Source organism: Eretmochelys imbricata, chromosome 7 (assembly GCF_965152235.1).
Source record: "Eretmochelys imbricata isolate rEreImb1 chromosome 7, rEreImb1.hap1, whole genome shotgun sequence".
In the NCBI taxonomy this organism is placed as follows: domain Eukaryota; kingdom Metazoa; phylum Chordata; order Testudines; family Cheloniidae; genus Eretmochelys; species Eretmochelys imbricata.
The window spans coordinates 45,749,183-45,766,886 of NC_135578.1; the positions used below are offsets into that span (position 1 = coordinate 45,749,183).

At 43.9% G+C, this 17,704-nt stretch overlaps 1 protein-coding gene across 1 annotated transcript in view; it reads left to right on the forward strand.

Moving 5' to 3' along the window:
- The window catches only part of DOCK3 (dedicator of cytokinesis 3), a 608,598-nt gene that overhangs the window by 331,452 nt on the left and 259,442 nt on the right, over window positions 1–17,704 (forward strand). The window contains exon 8 of the mRNA XM_077821606.1: window positions 12,132–12,216. Within this exon, the coding sequence (XP_077677732.1) occupies window positions 12,132–12,216 (85 nt within the window). The remainder of the gene's footprint in view (window positions 1–12,131; window positions 12,217–17,704) is intronic.

A 17,704-nucleotide genomic window follows, 5' to 3' on the forward strand; every position in this document is an offset into this window, starting at 1 on the left:
GCCCAGGGGCTTCCCGTACTGCAGGCTCCTGCCGGCGGGCGGCCACCGGGAGCTGCCCCAGGAAGCGCCACCACGCCAGCCCCCGGGACTTTGGTGGTGATGGTGAGCAGTCCGTCCCTGATATCAGGACAAAGGGTGTCCTGACTGATGTGCGGTCGGGACGCGGGACAAATGGGTTAAAATCGGGACTGTCCTGATAATATCGGGACATCTGGTCACCCTATGTGATGGCTTTCTTATTTCAGCCAATAATCAGATAAGGGGCATATAAAAGCACTACATAGGGTATTACATTACATAACTATATTGTGTCAAATTCTGAAGTAAGTCCAAGTGAATATAAGGTGATATAGCTTATTACTTCCAGCCTCCTTAGTGTGTTACACTAATCTACACTCCCTTTCACTTAAAAAAATGCCCTTAGATTCAGACAGACTTATTGATGTGCAACTTACACCTTCTTAAACATTGTCTTTGGATTTGTCCCCTGAACCTGAATATAAGGGAGATCAAGTTGTTGTAACTGCCATATTGAGCAGCCAAAAGATAGAAGTTTATACTAAGAAAAGCAACTAACAGAAAGCTAAAAGACAAGGTACGTTAAAATTACTTATGTGAGTCCATGAGATAAACTAATCTGAAAGAGTCAAAACAAGTTATAAATTAGTATAATTTATATTATTATTATTTAGCATTGATTACTTATATTGCAGTCATACCTGGAGGCCTGCTAGACATTGTGCAAACAAACAGATGTTCCATGCCTGTGAATATTCAAAAAAAAAAAAGGTAAACTATGCCAATGTAAACGTCTTTAGACTTACCTCCCAATAAAACCTATTCATTGTACCTCTCTGAGCCTTTAACTGAGAATTTTTTTCCTGGAAATGAAGGATTGCTTGCCAGATGAGTCAGTTCAGAGAGAAATACTAGGTCCAAATAATCATTCAGTCGATGACAGTATTGGTGCTCCACCATGACCACTGGTACCACAAGATTTCAACAATTTCCACCCCACCATCAACCTCAGCCTGGACCAGTCCACACAAGAGGTCCACTTCCTAGATACTACAGTGCTAATAAGCGATAGTCACATAAACACCACCCTATACCGGAAACCTACTGACCGCTATACTTACCTACATGCCTCCAGCTTTCATCCAGACCAGACCACACCACATGATCCATTGTCTACAGCCAAGCTCTAAGATACAACCACATTTGTTCCGATCCCTCAGACGGAGACAAACTCCTACAGAATCTCTGGCAAGTGTTCTTAAAACTACAATACCCACCTGCTGAAGTGAAAAAACAGATTGACAGAGCCGGGGGGGTACCCAGAAGTCACCTACTACAAGACGGGCCCAACAAAGAAAGTAACAGAATGCCACTAGCCGTCACCTATGAGCCCCAACTAAAACCTCTCCAGCGCATCATCAAGGATCTACAACCTATCCTGAAGGATAATCCCTCACTCTCACAGACCTTGGGAGACAGGCTAGTCCTCGCTTACAGACAGCCCCCTAACCTGAAGCAAATACTCACCAGCAACTACACACCACACAACAAAAACACCAACCCAGGAACCAAACCCTGCAATAAACCCCAGTGCCAACTCTGTCCACATATCTATTCAAGGGGCACCATCATAGGACCTAACCACATAAGCCACACTATCCGGGGCTTGTTCATCTGCACATCTACCAATGTGATATATACTATTATGTGCCAGCAATGCCCCTCTGCCATGTACATTGGCCAAACGGGACAGTCTCTATGCAAAAGAATTAATGGACACAAATCTGACATCAGGAATCATAACATTCAAAAACCAGTAGGAGAACACTTCAATCTTTCTGGTCACTCAATAACAGACCTAAAAGTGGCAATTCTTCAACAAAATAACTTCAAAAACAGACTCCAAGGTGAAGCTGCAGAACTGGAATTAATTTGCAGGCTGGATACTATCAGATTAGGCCTGAATAAAGACTGGGAGTGGTTGGGTCATTACAAAACCTAAACTTAATTTCCCCAATACTAATTTCTCCCTACTGTTACTCACACCTTCTTGTCAACTGTCTGTAATGGGCCACTTTCATTACCACTTCAAAAGTTATTTTTCCTCCCTTGGTATCCTGCTGTTAATTGATTTATCTTGTTAGACTGACCTCACACTTGGTAAGGCAACCCCCATCCTTTCATGTATTTATACCTGCTCCTGTATTTTCCACTCCATGCATCTGATGAAGTGGGTTCTAGCCCACGAAAGCTGATGCCCAAATAAATTTGGTAGTCTCTAAGGTGCCACAAGGACTTCTCATTGTTTTGGCTGGTACAACAAAGTGACTTCACTATAACCTGTTTAGATCATATGTCAAACATATGGCCCATGGGCCATCCAGTCCTCAAAATGTATTTCTTCTTCTTCGAGTGCTTGCTCATGTCGATTCTAAGTAGGTGTGCATGCACCACATGCTGTTGTTGGAAGATTTTTCCCCTAGCGGTACACGTTGGGCTGGCTGTGGAGCCCTCTGGAGTCCCGCCTTCATTGCAGTGTATATGGGTCCCTGCCGTCCCGCCGCCTCTCCAGTTCCTTCTTACCTCCGTGACAGTCGTTGGAACAGCTATTCTGTTGCTATGGCAGGCGATCCCCTAGTGAACTTTCTTGTTACTCCTACAAATAGTTAAAAACTTTGTATTAGTTAGTCATATAGTTCTTAGTTAGTTTAGATAAGTTTCAGTTGCGAGTTTTCCCCCACTGTTTCCCATCCTGGGGACCGGGGCATGCCTCGGTGTTAAGGGTTTAAGTCATGCGGGTCCTGTCTAAAGCCCATTCTAAAGGGAGACCCACACAACTCCTGTTTAAAGTATTTGGGGGAAGCCCATCAGACTGAGAAGTATTAAATCTTCAGAGGCTTCCGCCCAAGGACTAAGAAGGAAAGGGACTTCAGGCTGAAATTGCTCTTCATGGAGTCAGCCCTCCTTCCCCAGCCAGCGCCAGTGGCGTCCAATCCCAGGCCCAGCACTTCCGTGCACAGTGCACTGGCCTCGGTAAGGGAAGCCATGGCACCGAGAAAGGACTCAGGGTCTAGGGTGCTGACGGTCCCTAGAACCTGAGTCCTTTCTCGGCTGAGCCAAAGATCTCCTGCAGTGCGAGCGCCTGGCACTGCTCCCATTCACCGGTGCTACACAAAAAGAAGAGGTCCGACAGAGGTCACTCTCCGGGGCACCAGCGGGGTGCTTCCCACCCTGGGACATGCTGCTCCAGCTCCAACTCAGCTGGCACCATTGACTCTGGCCTCAGAGGGAGGTCCGTCGAGTCCAGTTCTAATAGACTCCCCAGTGCGGTAGTGTTGGTAGGAGGATTTAGACCTCCCCTACATGCTGGCCACCTTTGAGGCTGCCAGAGACCTCATAGCAATGATGGCACAGCCCCCCATCTGGACAGGTGATGGACTTTGTGCAGCCACACTTCTAAGTACAATCACTCTCCCCATTATAATGCTGAGAGATACTTACTTTCTTATCCTTTAAATATAGGAGTGTTATTCCCTAAACTTAGAAACAGAATAGGGAAGGAGGAGTCATCAGTAATATGGGACTTGAAATGGGACCATAGGAATTAACAAGTAAAGATTGCTCCACAGGTTTGCATTACTTGAGAGTAAAAGGTTATTTTTCCTTATAAAATGCATTACAATTATTTCTTAAATCACTCCCATCATAGCAGTAAATAGCTGGAAACATCTAGAAAGAGCACAAATGGCCAACAGTTGCAATTCAGTGGGATTGCTAAGGAAAAGTATAGTCTTTTACACTGTGGTCTGAGTGAATTAAACTCTGCTTTGAAATTCATGGCCTTTCCCTGCTCTTCACTTATATGAAAATTATTTTACCCACTGGCAGTTGCAATACTAGCACTTACTGAATATTGAAATGAGTAATATTGTATAGTTAATGAAGGGTAATGTGATCTAGTGACCTAAGCAGATAATTGGGAGCCAAGAACTCCCAAGTTTTAATCCTGGCACTAACATTACCTTTCTCTGTGGGGTTGGGACTTTCTCTCTCTGTCTGCATTTATTTTCCTGTACAAGGGAGGATAATAATACTACATACTTGCCTCATAACAGCATTGTGTGAATTAGTTTTATGTTTTTAAAATGACATTCATGGTTAAAAGTACTAAGTAGTAAGATAGAAAGGATTCTGAAGAGGCAAACTAAGCAATTTCTCTGTATTCTGAGACATGTTGCAAGACATCCTCACTCCAGAGAAGCTTGTGTGAGGAACACTTCATCAAAGAGGTCCTGGTGTCTTTATTTTTTGGTTCTCACTTGGTATTTGCTCCCTGGCCCCTGTTTCCCACCCCTTGGACTGTGCATTCCATTATCATACTTTTCTTTTCCCCCTAAAACCTTTCATTTTTAATTCCTCCTTTTTTTTTTTTGTCTTAACTCTCATGTCAACCAATGGGATAATGTGTATTTATATGCTTTTAAGATGTTTTGTGCAGGTCTTGAAATAATATACATTCTAGTTTAAAAAGTACTTTATCTTCATGAACAGTTACTGTCTTCGCTCTCCCTGAGCCCCCAGTTGTCCTGGTAAACACATACTTAGTGAATTTGCTTTGTGTAGAAATTGCCCATTATTTGATGCCACACATCTTTTGATGCTTACTTAAAATATGTAATTAATTATTCATTTTAAACAATACATAAATCTGATCCCTCAATCAGCTCTGGCTTCCACTGAGGCAGTTTCTCCACTACATAGAGTTCCTGACAGCCCCTGTTTTCTCCCTTCTGCTGCAGCTGTTTTTCTTCTCTACCTGAAGTTGATTTCTCTGTAGCTCCTTCTGAATCTGTCTTCCCCCTGCCCTACTTGCTACAGTTTCTCTGTACTCCCTTTGATACCAACTCTCTCACCCCCAATCTTCATTTATTGATGGTTCCCATTACCTTCCTATTTCTTCTTCTGCTTTCTCTTTTTTGCTCCAAACTCTTCAGTCACCGTTACTCCTTTTTTGCCATCTCCCTGCCTCATATCCCTTGACCATCTTCTAGTTTGGAACACAGGCTGCATTCTACCTTCTTCATTCCCCTAATTCCTCATTGTTTCTGGGAGCCATATATTTTCAATTATAGTTGACTAATACTTGTATTGCTTGAATATTCAGCTGCCAATCTAGTTGCCAAACTAGTTGCTATCAGCTCTCTTAGCTGTGTCCTGCCACTGTCATATGGCTGAATGTTTGACTAGCACAAACGTCAAACAAAAATATTCTAAAATATTTGGATCACCAAATATTACTGATACTTACATGGTTTGGCAAATTAATAATTCAATTCACACTTCTCTAATAAACTGTCCTATTACATTATACCTATTCTAAGATGGCTGCCAGCTTAGCAACCTAGTACTTTTAAAGTTTTGTTAATTTTTATAAGTCACTGCATAACTCTTAGTTATTCAAATTACCTCTTTATCTTCTGTGTCCCTGGGAGATCTTTATACTGTGTTTTATCTGAACAAACAAATACCATAAGTTTGGATGGTGTCATCTGCTATTTCGTCCTTTCTTGCTATGCTCCACATCAGCGGAATCCCTTAGCATTGTGTATAATTCCAGAGCCCTTGACTATTAAAAATCTTGTGTCTCAGTGATACACTTTACATTCCTTCAGTACAACACTCTTCTGTGCTGTGCAAAATAGTCATCAGTTCTACATTCTCTCCCCTAAAAGCAAAACAGAAAAACTCCATGAATTCTATACTCTCCCACTTCCCAGATTCATTAGTCCTTCTACCACCATCACCCTCTGGGCCAGTTCACCATACTGCTCTCTCTTCAGTGCCTCATTGAGGCCACTCTAAACATCTCTGCTATATGACATCCTTTGCCTACTGCAGCAATAGCAGTGCAGACAAGTTGTTCTGTGGGCTGTGGCTGTGGAGTGGAGTGGATGATCAGGTGAGGAATGGGTTCCTTTTGATGGTGGACTGCATGGTCATTGAAGGAATATGTCCCCTTTGGTTCATGAAGAAGACAATTCTCCTTGAACTACTGAAGATCTTCCTTAGCTAGGGCAAAAGAGTGGGAATGGGGCTGGGAGAAAAAAGTCTCTCTTGTCTTATGAGTGGAGGCTTTAGGCTCCTCCCTAGCATGAGCTCCACAGACTCTAGGCTAGGAGTGGGGCTGGGTAGGCACCAGTGGGGAGACTGGTGGACTAGAGTGGCTATAGTCACTATAATGGCAACTTGGCCCTATCTCTTCCTGGTGTGCTGCTGGTATGGCTGATGGGAAGGGTTTCTGAGAAATGCATGGTGTATGATTCACTGCAGGTTAGCATCTGTGATAAATGAAGCAGGGTAGCTCCCTTTTTTGGACACCCAGCCAGCCAGTTAGCTATAAAATTCCTCTTAGTAGTTTTTCTCTACTTGCTTTACCTGTAAAGGGTTAACAAGCCAACAGGTAAAAGAAAAGGAGTGGGCACCTGACCAAAAGAGCCAATGGGAGGGCTAGAACTTTTTTAAATTGGGGGAAAAACTTCCTTTTTTCTGTGTGTTGTGGTTCTCCGGGTAAGAGGGGAACAGGGCAGCAGTTATGCTGTGAGAAGCTTTAAGCCAGGTATGAAAAACCATCAGATCATACCTAGAGATTGCATATCTGAAACCCCAGATATGTAAGTAAATTAGGGAATGTCTAGGAAGATGCGATTAGGTTTATTTCTGTTTATTTCTTATTGGCTTGTGGACTCCTCTGTGCTAACCCCAAATGCTTTTTGTTTTGCTTGTAAACTTTAAGCTGGACCTCAAGGAAGTTATTCTTGATGTTTAATTTTTGTAAGTGGGTTTTTTAAATCTAGCAAAAGCCTAAGTTCCAGATGTATTTTCTTTCTTTTTGTTTTTAATAAAATTTACCTTTTTTAAAGAACAGAATTGGATTTTTGGTGTCCTAATAGGTTTGTGCATATGTTGTTTAATAAGGTGGTGGCAACAGCTGATTTCCTTTGTTTTCTTTCTCAGCTCTTCCCCGGAGGGGTGTGTGAAAGGGCTTGAGGGTACCCCACAGGGAGGAATTCTCAAGTGCGCCTTCCTGGGTCCCAAAGAGTTTGAGTTTTTTTGCACTTATGTGGTGGCAGCATCTACCCATCCAAGGTCAGAGAGAAACTGTGACCTTGGGAGTTTAATTCAAGCCTGGAGTGGCCGGTATTAATTTTTAGAATCCTTGCAGGCCGCCACCTTCTGCAGTCAAAGTGCCAGAGTGGGGAATCAGCCTTGACAGCATCCACGAAGGGATTCCTTTTACAGTAGTTTCCATGGTCACAACAATAATGATCTTACTTGGGGCTGAAAATTTTAACAATCAGAACCAACCATTTTTGGAAAGGTTGTCAAACAAATTTTTGCAGCCTACCTCTAAATATAATCAGTTTCTCTCCCCAATTATCATACCACTTTTTATAGGCCAATTTAAGATGTGTGTCTAAGTAGCTTCATGGTGAGAATGTACTGGGTCCTAAAGGTCACTTTAATCTAACACAATAAAAATCAATAACTGGGTGTTAAAACCAGATAAAATGAAATTAGAAATTAGCCAAATAAATAAAAATTGAAATTAGAACACACGTTTTTAACAGTGAGGAACAACCAACCAAGGGAAGTGGTGGATTCCCCATCTTCTACTGTCTTTACACCAGTGCGGAGTGCCTGTTTGGCTTTAGTCAAACACACATTATTAGGCTTAATACAGGGGTAACTGGATGAAATTCTATGATTTCTGTTTTACAGGAGGTCAGACTAAATAATCTAATGGTCCTTTCTGGCCTTGGAATCTATGAATCCATGAAGATTGTGGGGATTGTTATTGAGGTCATATCTTGAAATATAATGCAAACTTAACTGACTTGTGTTTTAATAAAATCTTTTGGGGATGGGTTTTTACATTCCCACTCAAACTCCTACTGTAGAATCATAGAAGATTAGAGTTGGAAGAGACCTCAGGAGGGCATCTAGTTCAACCCCCTGCTCAAAGCAGGACCAACCCCAGCTAAATCAGAAGATGAAGCCCAGCTGCACAGTTCCCTTCAGTCTTAGCAATTGTTTAGCACTGCTTTATGTCAGTTTCTTTTTTGAGATAATCTTTGCAAGGAAAAGGGCCAGAGATTTAAATATTGTTTTCAAAGAAAGCTAAAACTCTCCTTTACAGGGTCCAGAATCTGGCTCCACGGAAAAAGAGACTTTCACAAACTCCTGCCAATTCAATACTGACTTTGTCCAACACTGATATCATTCATAGAAGCTGTCTGTCATCTCAGGAATTTTTCCTAAGTGACTTACTTGCAGAACTGCTTCAAAGAGTAATCAGACTATGAGGCAAAAGTAGAAAGAGAAAGTCCCATGCAGAGGGAACTACCCAATAAATGGAGCTCCATGTCATCTAATTCTCATCTGTACCAGGGAACTTTTCCAAAAAATTTCCTTCTGTTGATTAATCTGCCTCAGCGCCATCACTGCTAGCAACAGTGGGAGCTTTAGGGTGAATGGCCTATTGATGGTCTCTGGCATTTCAAGCATTGTGTCATCTGACCCCGCACAGAGCAGGTCTTATCAACCCAATTAAACATTTTACATAATATGGATTGAACTTCAACCCGCATTACAGATAAGAACATGTTAGGTTCTTAAGAGCTAGTAGGAAAAGGTTTAATTCAGTTACTGTGGCACTGCACACAGGTATGAGCTCATTGGGAGTAGGTACTGTGCAGGATTACCATAGCATTAGAGGATGAGAATCCTCTAGACTGGAAATCCATGGTGTTAGAAGATTTTACTAAATTTAGAGTATCAAATAAGTTTCAAAGGTAATAGTTTCAGCGTGCTACTATGGCTGTTGTGTCAAATGTTATTAACCAGAGGATAGCATCTGTCATAAATATAAAGGGAAGGGTAACCACCTTTCTGTTACCCTGTAAGGTATTTACCATCCTGATTTTACAGAGGTGATTCTTTTACCTTTTCTTTAACCTTTTCTTGAATTAAAATTCTTCTTTTAAGAACCTGATTGATTTTTCATTGTTCTTAAGATCCAAGGGTTTGGGTCTGTGTTCACCTGTACAAATTGGTGAGGATTCTTATCAAGCCTTCCCCAGGAAAGGGGGTGTAGGGCTTGGGGGGATCTTTTGGGGGAAGACGTCTCCAAGTGAGCTCTTTCCCTGTTCTTTGTTTAAAACGCTTGGTGGTGGCAGCATGGGATTCAAGGATAAGGCAAAGTTTGTACCTTGAGGAAGTTTTAACCTAAGCTGGTAAGAATAAGCTTAGAGGGTCTTACATGCAGGTCCCCACATCTGTACCCTAGAGTTCAGAGTGGGGAAGGAACCTTGACAGCATCTTTGTCACATACTGAATAACATATCCTGCCACTGTTTGAGTTGGCAGTTCCAAAGAGAGTTGAAATTATGAGAATGGAACAGTTTTAAACAGTCATCAGCTTTGGCAGCCTTTCCTGTAATGCCGTAATGGTAGTCTGTAACTCCTCATAAAGGATAGTTCTGTGTATTCTTTTCTTTTGATAATAATATTAGAAAGCATCTGTTTATTTTTTGTCACCTGAGATCCACATGTTTGGGAGGGATCACTTCTTATACATTTTAACATGTGTATGCATTGGCCTTTTAGACTCAGGAAAACTTTCTAATCTATGGCGTTTATATGATGCTAATTGTTGAAACAGATCTTTAATGGCCCACAGCTGGGCAGATTGTTACCTGTACCAATGAAAATTCACATTCAGTTTGCACAATGCACAGCAGTTTATTTGAGAAAGAATCACACAAGCAGTAAAAGGTTCTATAATACATCTTCCTTATACGCCTCAATTCCCCAAGCGTAAACCCTCAGTAATTATGTTGGCTTTACACAGTATCCTGACTGGCAAACGAAGTAGATAGAGCTACCGGTTCTAGTTGGAGACTTCTTTTCTTCTCTTCTCTTCTCTTCCCCTTTCAGGTAGTTGGTCTGTCAAATGTCCCCTGAAGCAGGGTCTTGGTTACCCCAAGGGCCTCTGGTTCCAAAGTCCTACAAAAGTCCCTCATAGCAAGGTGTTGGCTACCCTGAGACCCTCTATCTCACAGCGTCACAGACCTCTTCAGATGTTAATTGGGGAACTAACTAACTCTGCTTAGCATTTATACCTCTTGTTCTCAAAGGAGTCACATGTCACAGAAATATGCCCCGTTGGGCATTCCATTACCGTTTTTTTAAATTAATATTTTAGAAGGGACTGCAAAATGGACAGAGACCAAAGATCAGTTGATGTTTACCCTCTCATTAATCATTCACTTGAGCTCTTGGTGCGGTGCCATCCTAAAGGGTCATTTTGACCCAGATCGGCCTGTACGAAGCTCACTGATCCCGTGTCTTCTACATATTTACTTTTGTGAGCTGGCCATCGGCTGATGTGTTTCAAAGTTCCATGTTGAAACCCACACACACAGATAGAGCCTTTGATTAACCAATTCCAGCACTTTCAGTAAATTTCCATACCAACTATCTGATGCTAAAAGTACCCTGCTCCCAGAATCCTCTAGCAAATTCAGACGTACCCAGCCATAATAAACTCATGTTTACTACATTGATTCATATCAAACACAGCAATTCACAATAATAATTTGGCACTGTCCCAACACTAGTCGCCATAATTTCTACATGCTGACATCAATGCATATTATACTTAAAATATAAACACTGTATCGTTGATTATATCTGGCACTCTAGTGGCAGCACATTTTAAGATTGCCTAAACACCCATTTTCAGTTGTTAATGAAGGTCAACATTTTTCATCTTTTGGCCTGTACAAAGGTGAAATATATTTGGTAAGTTTCAGCAAAAACAGGTTAGCCATTTTTGAGAATGAAGACAGGGGTGAAAAATATACATTTCCTATTATTAAAAAGCATAAATAAATTGTGCCACCATTTTTAACATGATTAGCTCCAAAGTGTGCTTAGGGTAGAAATTGACGTTTGACAGGTAATACCTGGAAGGAAGATTGCCTTCAATGTCCTGGTGTAAATCTAATTGTATCTGGCAAAGATATGAGGGTTTGAAAATTGTAGTTTGCCTATCTGCAGTAGTTTTTTAAAAATTATAGCACTTTTTAACAACTGTCTTCCAATGGTATAAATGAAAGAGGGCTGTACAGTGCTTCTGTGAATAGATAATTTAGGACCATAAAAAAAAATCTCTTGAGTCCTGCCTGATTCATTGGGAGTGAGTTTTGTGCCTCATAGCCAAATGCCCCAGTCGGCCATTCTGGATGCTGCTGACAGCTAAAACATAGCAATGCTGCTTCCTTAGCTATGCGGAGAAATGCCTTACGCTCTAGGGGACTCAGCTTGCCAAGTAAGACAGCTTTTCAGCCCATTGAAACCACTGGACCCTATTTTGCAAAATAAATAAATTACTCAGTGTTAAGGTTGGGTTTTAGTTGCATAAGAGTCATGACATTCAGAATGAATTTCCTAAAGCATCCTACTCTGTTTCCTTGCATGTATGCCTTTTATTAAAAGATTACTCAATACTGAAACAATGTGATATACTAGTTGGCAAAGCAAACCTTAAAATGGAAAGAAAGTAATTTTTTTTCTAGTCCTCCTCCAATTAGACTGCAAAAGTAAATTGAATTGAATACTATTTTTAAAATATATATACATACATGAACATTCTTTGTTACTCTATATATGTTGTTTAATCATGTAACAAAAGAACCTGCTGAAATTGTGTGGGTGGGAACCTTAACTCTAAATTTCCCAACTTTTGTGAAATTAACTCACCCATCCCATTGCATCAACATAGTGGCCCAGATCCTCAGCTGATATACGTTGGGATAGCTCCATTGAAGTTAGTGGAGCCAGCTAATTTACACTATATGAGGAGCTTGACCCTATGTTTTTGCTTGCTTTTGTTTTTCATTTTTATATTTAAAAGGATTATCTATGTTGAAAACCAACAGTACTTGAAGGATAGCATGCACCTTAGAGGTTCAAGTGTCATTGTTCCTATGTGTGCATGTAGAGTAGATAGATGTACTAACAGTTGTTCCATCTGCCTTTCTCTTTCATAGACATTTGGGCCTGGATCTAGTTCCTCGGAAGGACTTTGAGGTGGTGGATTCAGATCAGATCAGCATTTCAGATCTTTATAAAATGGTAAGAAACCTCAGGTGAAAGTCCTTTGTTTGTGTATAAGAAAGGGGAAGAGATTTTCCTTTTCTTATTTATGTTGCTTGTTTGGGTGAGGGGAGGGGGAATTAAATCTTTTTTTATTGTTTCCAACATTACTAATATTGGTGGGGGAGAAGGCGAGCGATTGATGCTCGTCCTTAGCTGATGCTATGAAAGATGGGTATTTCTGGGTTTGTTACATATCACTCTATAAAGCTTCCAGCATCACAGAGTCTCATTGTTTTCAATCTGAACTTTTTTTTAAATGAAAAATCAGGTAAATAGTGATGTCAGGGTTCTTTCCTGAGAGTGGTCTATAATAAGTGTTTTTCTCTGTGTGATCACTAGGCTAGGCATATATGTACCACAACATGCTTGATTTATCAAGTTCTGCTTTTCAATAGGAAAAGAGGCTTTTTCTGTGAGATTTTATTACACTAGCTATGTTAATTTTATTCTTTCCCTTTATTTTCTTGATTCACTGACTACGTTGTAGTTTAAATTTGGCATTTCTTTTATCTCTTTAACTCATTGATTATTCTGTTAGTTACTGTCTTTATTTGTCTTTATTACTCTAACTTGTTAATTAAAACAACCCATATTTTTTTGTTCGAAGGACATAATTTTCTATAAATTTGGCAAAATGGGGAGAAAGAAGGGCTGGGAAAGAGAAGAATGTTGAATAGCTCTAGTAAAATATAAATGGAGTATACAAACCAGTTCTGGAGAATCAATAATAACTTGGCATTGGTTTCGAAACCTAGCTGGTGGCTTAGAATGTGATTTCAGCCCATCTGCAGTTTAATCTGTTTGCTTGACACATTCATCTGGGCACATGTGAAAAAAGCACTAGGGTATGTCTATACTGGAACTGGCGGTGTAATTTCCAGTTTAGGTAGATGTAGCTGCATTAGCTCTCATTGAACTAGCTTGCTAACAATTGCACAGTAGCCACAGGTGCACTAGTAGTGGGATGGGCTAGCCATCCTGAGTACATACCTAGGTTTTCAGAAGGGCTTGTACTCTGTGCAGCTAGCACAGATATGGAAATTACACCTTCAGCTACAGTGGAGACATACCATACCAGTAGGGGAGCTACTGAATTTAAGGCTTTTAGGACTTCATGAAGAGAGAGACAAAACAATCAGGCGGAGCTATAGCAATAACATTATAATCCAACAGTCTCTGCCATTCTCATTTCAGTACTCCAGACCCAGCAGCAATTCCTATCCACTCATTTATTTCCTTATTTTTATTTATTTATGCTTCAGATATTATATAGAGAAATCTGCCATTTATATGCTGTGGCTATAAGACCTGCTAGTGTTCTATAAGGTGAGGAAATACTACAGGATCTGTCATAACACCCAGTTTGTTAGTATCTTGCTCACAAATTGTTGTTTTTCTCACTTTAAACCCCCATGCACCAGGCAGAAGTTTCAGAATGCCATACTGACCGATAACAACATGGTCTGACTAGAAAACAGGTTGACCTCTATAGCCTTCTACGAATAAATAAAATCCTACTTTGGGAATGTAAAATCACACGTCATTGTTAGTCCTGTTGAATACATCATGGGCTTCTCTCAGACTGTCCTTAATCAGTTGAGAACATGCAAAAGATTACAACTACCTGAAATCATGTTAAGTGGGCATTAATTTTGTTTAATAGACGCTGTGGATTGGATAGAACCACTTTTTTACCATTTAATTGAATACCAAATAATCAGCAACAGTATTCATCAAACACTAGATGCAAATACTAACAGTTGACATTCTTTGGATGTTGTAAGATCACACTGGTAGCAAGATATAGAGTTGATTACCATTAGGCCTCCTCTAGTAAATATACCTTCTGGAGAAAGGAGTCCATCAAGAATTTGTGCATGTGTCCAGTACATTCAGGAGAGCTACTATTTGATGAAATTGCAAATTTCTATTCTTCGTATTCACAAAATGCCACAGAGATGTTATGATGGATTTGGTGACAGGTCAGCTGCCAGTTTTTTAGTAAGGGGCTCACATTAAAAATATACCTCTTTGCCTGAGCAAGATGATGCGTATTACAGGTACTTGAACTCACAGAGAGGCTGGATATGAGGGACTACGGAATACATTAATTTAAACAAAACCATTTCATTGTGAACATAATCAAGGATGGAGGCAATATCGCTAAACTAAACAAAGCAAAAATACCGTGCATTTCACTGGAAATTTTTATACTCTTTTCCTGATAGTATAGTACAGGGGTGGGCAAACTTTTTGGCCTAAGGGCCACAACGGAGAATAGAAATTCTTCTTCGAGTGCTTGTTCACGTCCATTCCACATTAGGTGTGCACACTGCATGCACAAGCATCGAAAACTTTTTCCCTTAGCAGTTTCCGGCGGGGCCCCCCGAGTGCAGCACTGCGCCTTGCATATATACCCCTGCCAGCCCGACCCGCTCCAGTTCCTTCTTATCGTCCATGGCGGCTGGAACAACCTCTCTTTCTCTCTTGTAGAAGAGCAGTCCCTTAGTCTTTAGAGTAGCTGTTATCAGTTAGTTAACATACCTTTATTGTGGATGCTCAAGTGATTAGGTGCTTGGAGGCTTCCAGCACCTGCCCCAGACCGCAGGGCATGCCGCAGGCCAAAGCTTCAAGGCTTGTGCCACGTGCCGCAAACCTATGCCAGGTAGTGAGCCCCACAGCTCGTGTCTACGGTGCCTGGGGGATGGACATCAAACTGAATGGTGTAGGATTAGCAAGGCATTTAAGCCAAGAACAAGGAAAGAAAGAGACTTCCATTTAAAGCAGCTGTTGATGGAGGCCACATTGCAGCCACTGTGCCCGGAGCACCCAACGCCAGCTCAGGCTTCCTGGGTGCATAGTGCCCCGGAGCCGTTGAGAGACCCAGCACCGGCCAAGCACCGTAAACTGTCTGCCCCAGAGCGCCAGACTAGGCCCCGGCACCGCTCGTCCTCCTTGGTGTGGCCCCCAGTGCAGCCGAAAGGAAGGCGCGGTCGTTCCCCACACAGGAGGCCAGCGCCTCCCAAGGTCCCGAGCACCGATAAGAGCGGGAAGGCCGTGGTACTGTCCCGGCAGCACAAGCCCCACAGAGCCCAGACCTAAGTGAGCTCAGTGCGGACGATGGGCTCGAGGGCATAACGGATCAGCCCTCCACGCCTGGCACCTTTGAGGCTGCAAAGGACCTTATTGAGCTGTTGGCGGCAAGCCCCCTCCCGTATGGGGAGAAACCTCTGGCACCCACACTTTGGGTGCCGTCGAGGGGTAAGCCTGCAGTGGTATGCCGCTTGAGGACACCGTCCCAGCACCGGTCCTGGAGTTGGTCCCGGTCAAGCTCCAACTCCGTGGACTCACAGTTGCCAGTGGCCCAGAAGGAGGTAGCAACAGCGGGAGTGGGTAGGCACGAGGAAGCACGGGAAAGTGCACACCGCTCTCCGGCACTACCCAGAGACTGGCACCAGGAGGAGTTGAGACGGCCCTTGCCAGAGGACTCCCGCAGACGGTCCCGGTCCAGGGAACACCAGCACAGGTCCCAGTCCCGGTCCAGATCCCGGTCCCGGTCCTGGGTATACCGGTACCGCTCCCACTCCCGCTCAGCCACAAGCCGCTCGTTCTCCCACCGGCACAGATCGTTGACACTGCTGTAGCCTTCGCAATTGGCGTCACCGCAGTCCGGTGCTGACTTTGGCCACTATAGCTACCCGCACCAGGCCCCAGACAGCGGGGCCCCTCAGGTGGGCTGGCAATCCCAATTGGGGCCACCAGGCCATTGGCCCTTCTGGACCCCCTGGGCCTATCAGGAGTGTCAAGGGGCCCCGCCCAGGGCAAGTTACTCAGTGCAGCGGTCCCGGTCCCCACACTGATGCCAGACAGTGCTGGAGGCAGCAGTATCCAGGCCTCCAGCATCCACCCAGGATAAACCGGAGAGACCGGCACTGAGTCCGGTGCCGTCCCATGGACTCCCGGCCCGAGCCAGAGACCCCTCCCACGGGAGAAGGGGAGCAGGAGCACCAACCCGATGGGGTCGAACAGCAGCTAACCTCCTTGTCATCCCCGGATGAGGCGGTGGCAGGTACAGAGGTGTCCGGCCCTCCACCAATAGACCATAGAGCCCACCAGGAGTTGCTGCGCAGGGTCACCCAGAACTTGCGGTTGCAGGCCGAGGAGATGGTTGAGGACCCCATGGTGGACATTCTGAGCCCCAAAGGTCCATCCAGAATAGTGCTCCCGCTCATTAAGACCATTCAGTCCAACTATAAGGCCATATGGCAGACCCCGGCCTCCAGCGCTCCAACGGCCAAAGGACTTTGCCCCATCTAAGGGCTATGAGTTCCTGTTCTGCCACCCGAGTCCATGCTCCCTAGTGGTCTCAGCAGTAAACGGCCCCTAAGGCCAAGGAGGCAAAACGCATGGACCTTTTTGGCAGAAAGATGTACTCATCTGGGGGCCTTTAGTTGAGGACTGCAAACCAGCAGGCCATCCTCAACAGGCACAATTTCAACTCGTGGGCGGTTGTGGGGAAGTTTAAGGACAACCTCCGGCAAGGTTCCCAACAGGAGTTCACGGCCCTGGTGGACGAGAGCAAGGCAGTAGCCAAGACCTCTCTCCAGGCCTCCCTGGATTCAGCAGACGCAGCAGCTAGAACAATCACGTCAGGGGTGGTTATGAGGCACTCAGCGTGCTCCAGGAGTCAGGCCTGCTGCCTGAGGTCCAGAATACACTCCAGGACCTCCGCTTCGAAGGGTCTGGGCCCTTCTTGGACCAGACAGACACAAGGCTGCACAGCCTTAAGGACTCTCGAGTTACACTTAAGTCGCTGGGTATGCACACCCTGGCGACCCAGAGGAATCCCTTTAAGCTGCAGCCTCCCCCTCAACACCAGTACCAGCCTCGCCATAGGCATGACCCTTACCGTAGGCAAGGCAGGAATATCAGGACGGCGCAACAACAACAGTAACAATAATGTGCTGGGCCAGAACCAAGGCCAGCACAAACCGCAGCCGGGCACTAAGTCAGGCTTTTGAAGGTGCGCTTGAGGACAGCATACCACACCAGTCACCGGATCCGTCCCTTTGTTTCCTGAACCACCTGTCCCGTTTCTCCCGTGCATGGTTCACCATTACGTCAGACCGTTGGGTCTTACGCACAGTGTGGAACGGGTACTCACTGCAGTTTGCCACCCTCCTTCCCCGTCCCTCTTCAAGGACCCCTCTCATGAGCATCTCCTAGAGAAGGAAGTCCGCTCGCTGCTAGAGGTGGGGGCGGTAGAGGCGGTGCCGCACAGCCTAAGGGGAAGGGGTTTTACTCCCGGTACTTCCTCATCCCCAAGGCCAAAGGGGGCCTTCGTCCCATCCTAGACCTGTGTGGGCTCAACAAGTTCCTGGTCAAGGCCTGGTTCCACATGGTTTCTCTGGGCACCATCATCCCTTCCCTGGATCCGGGGGACTGGTACACTACCCTCGACATG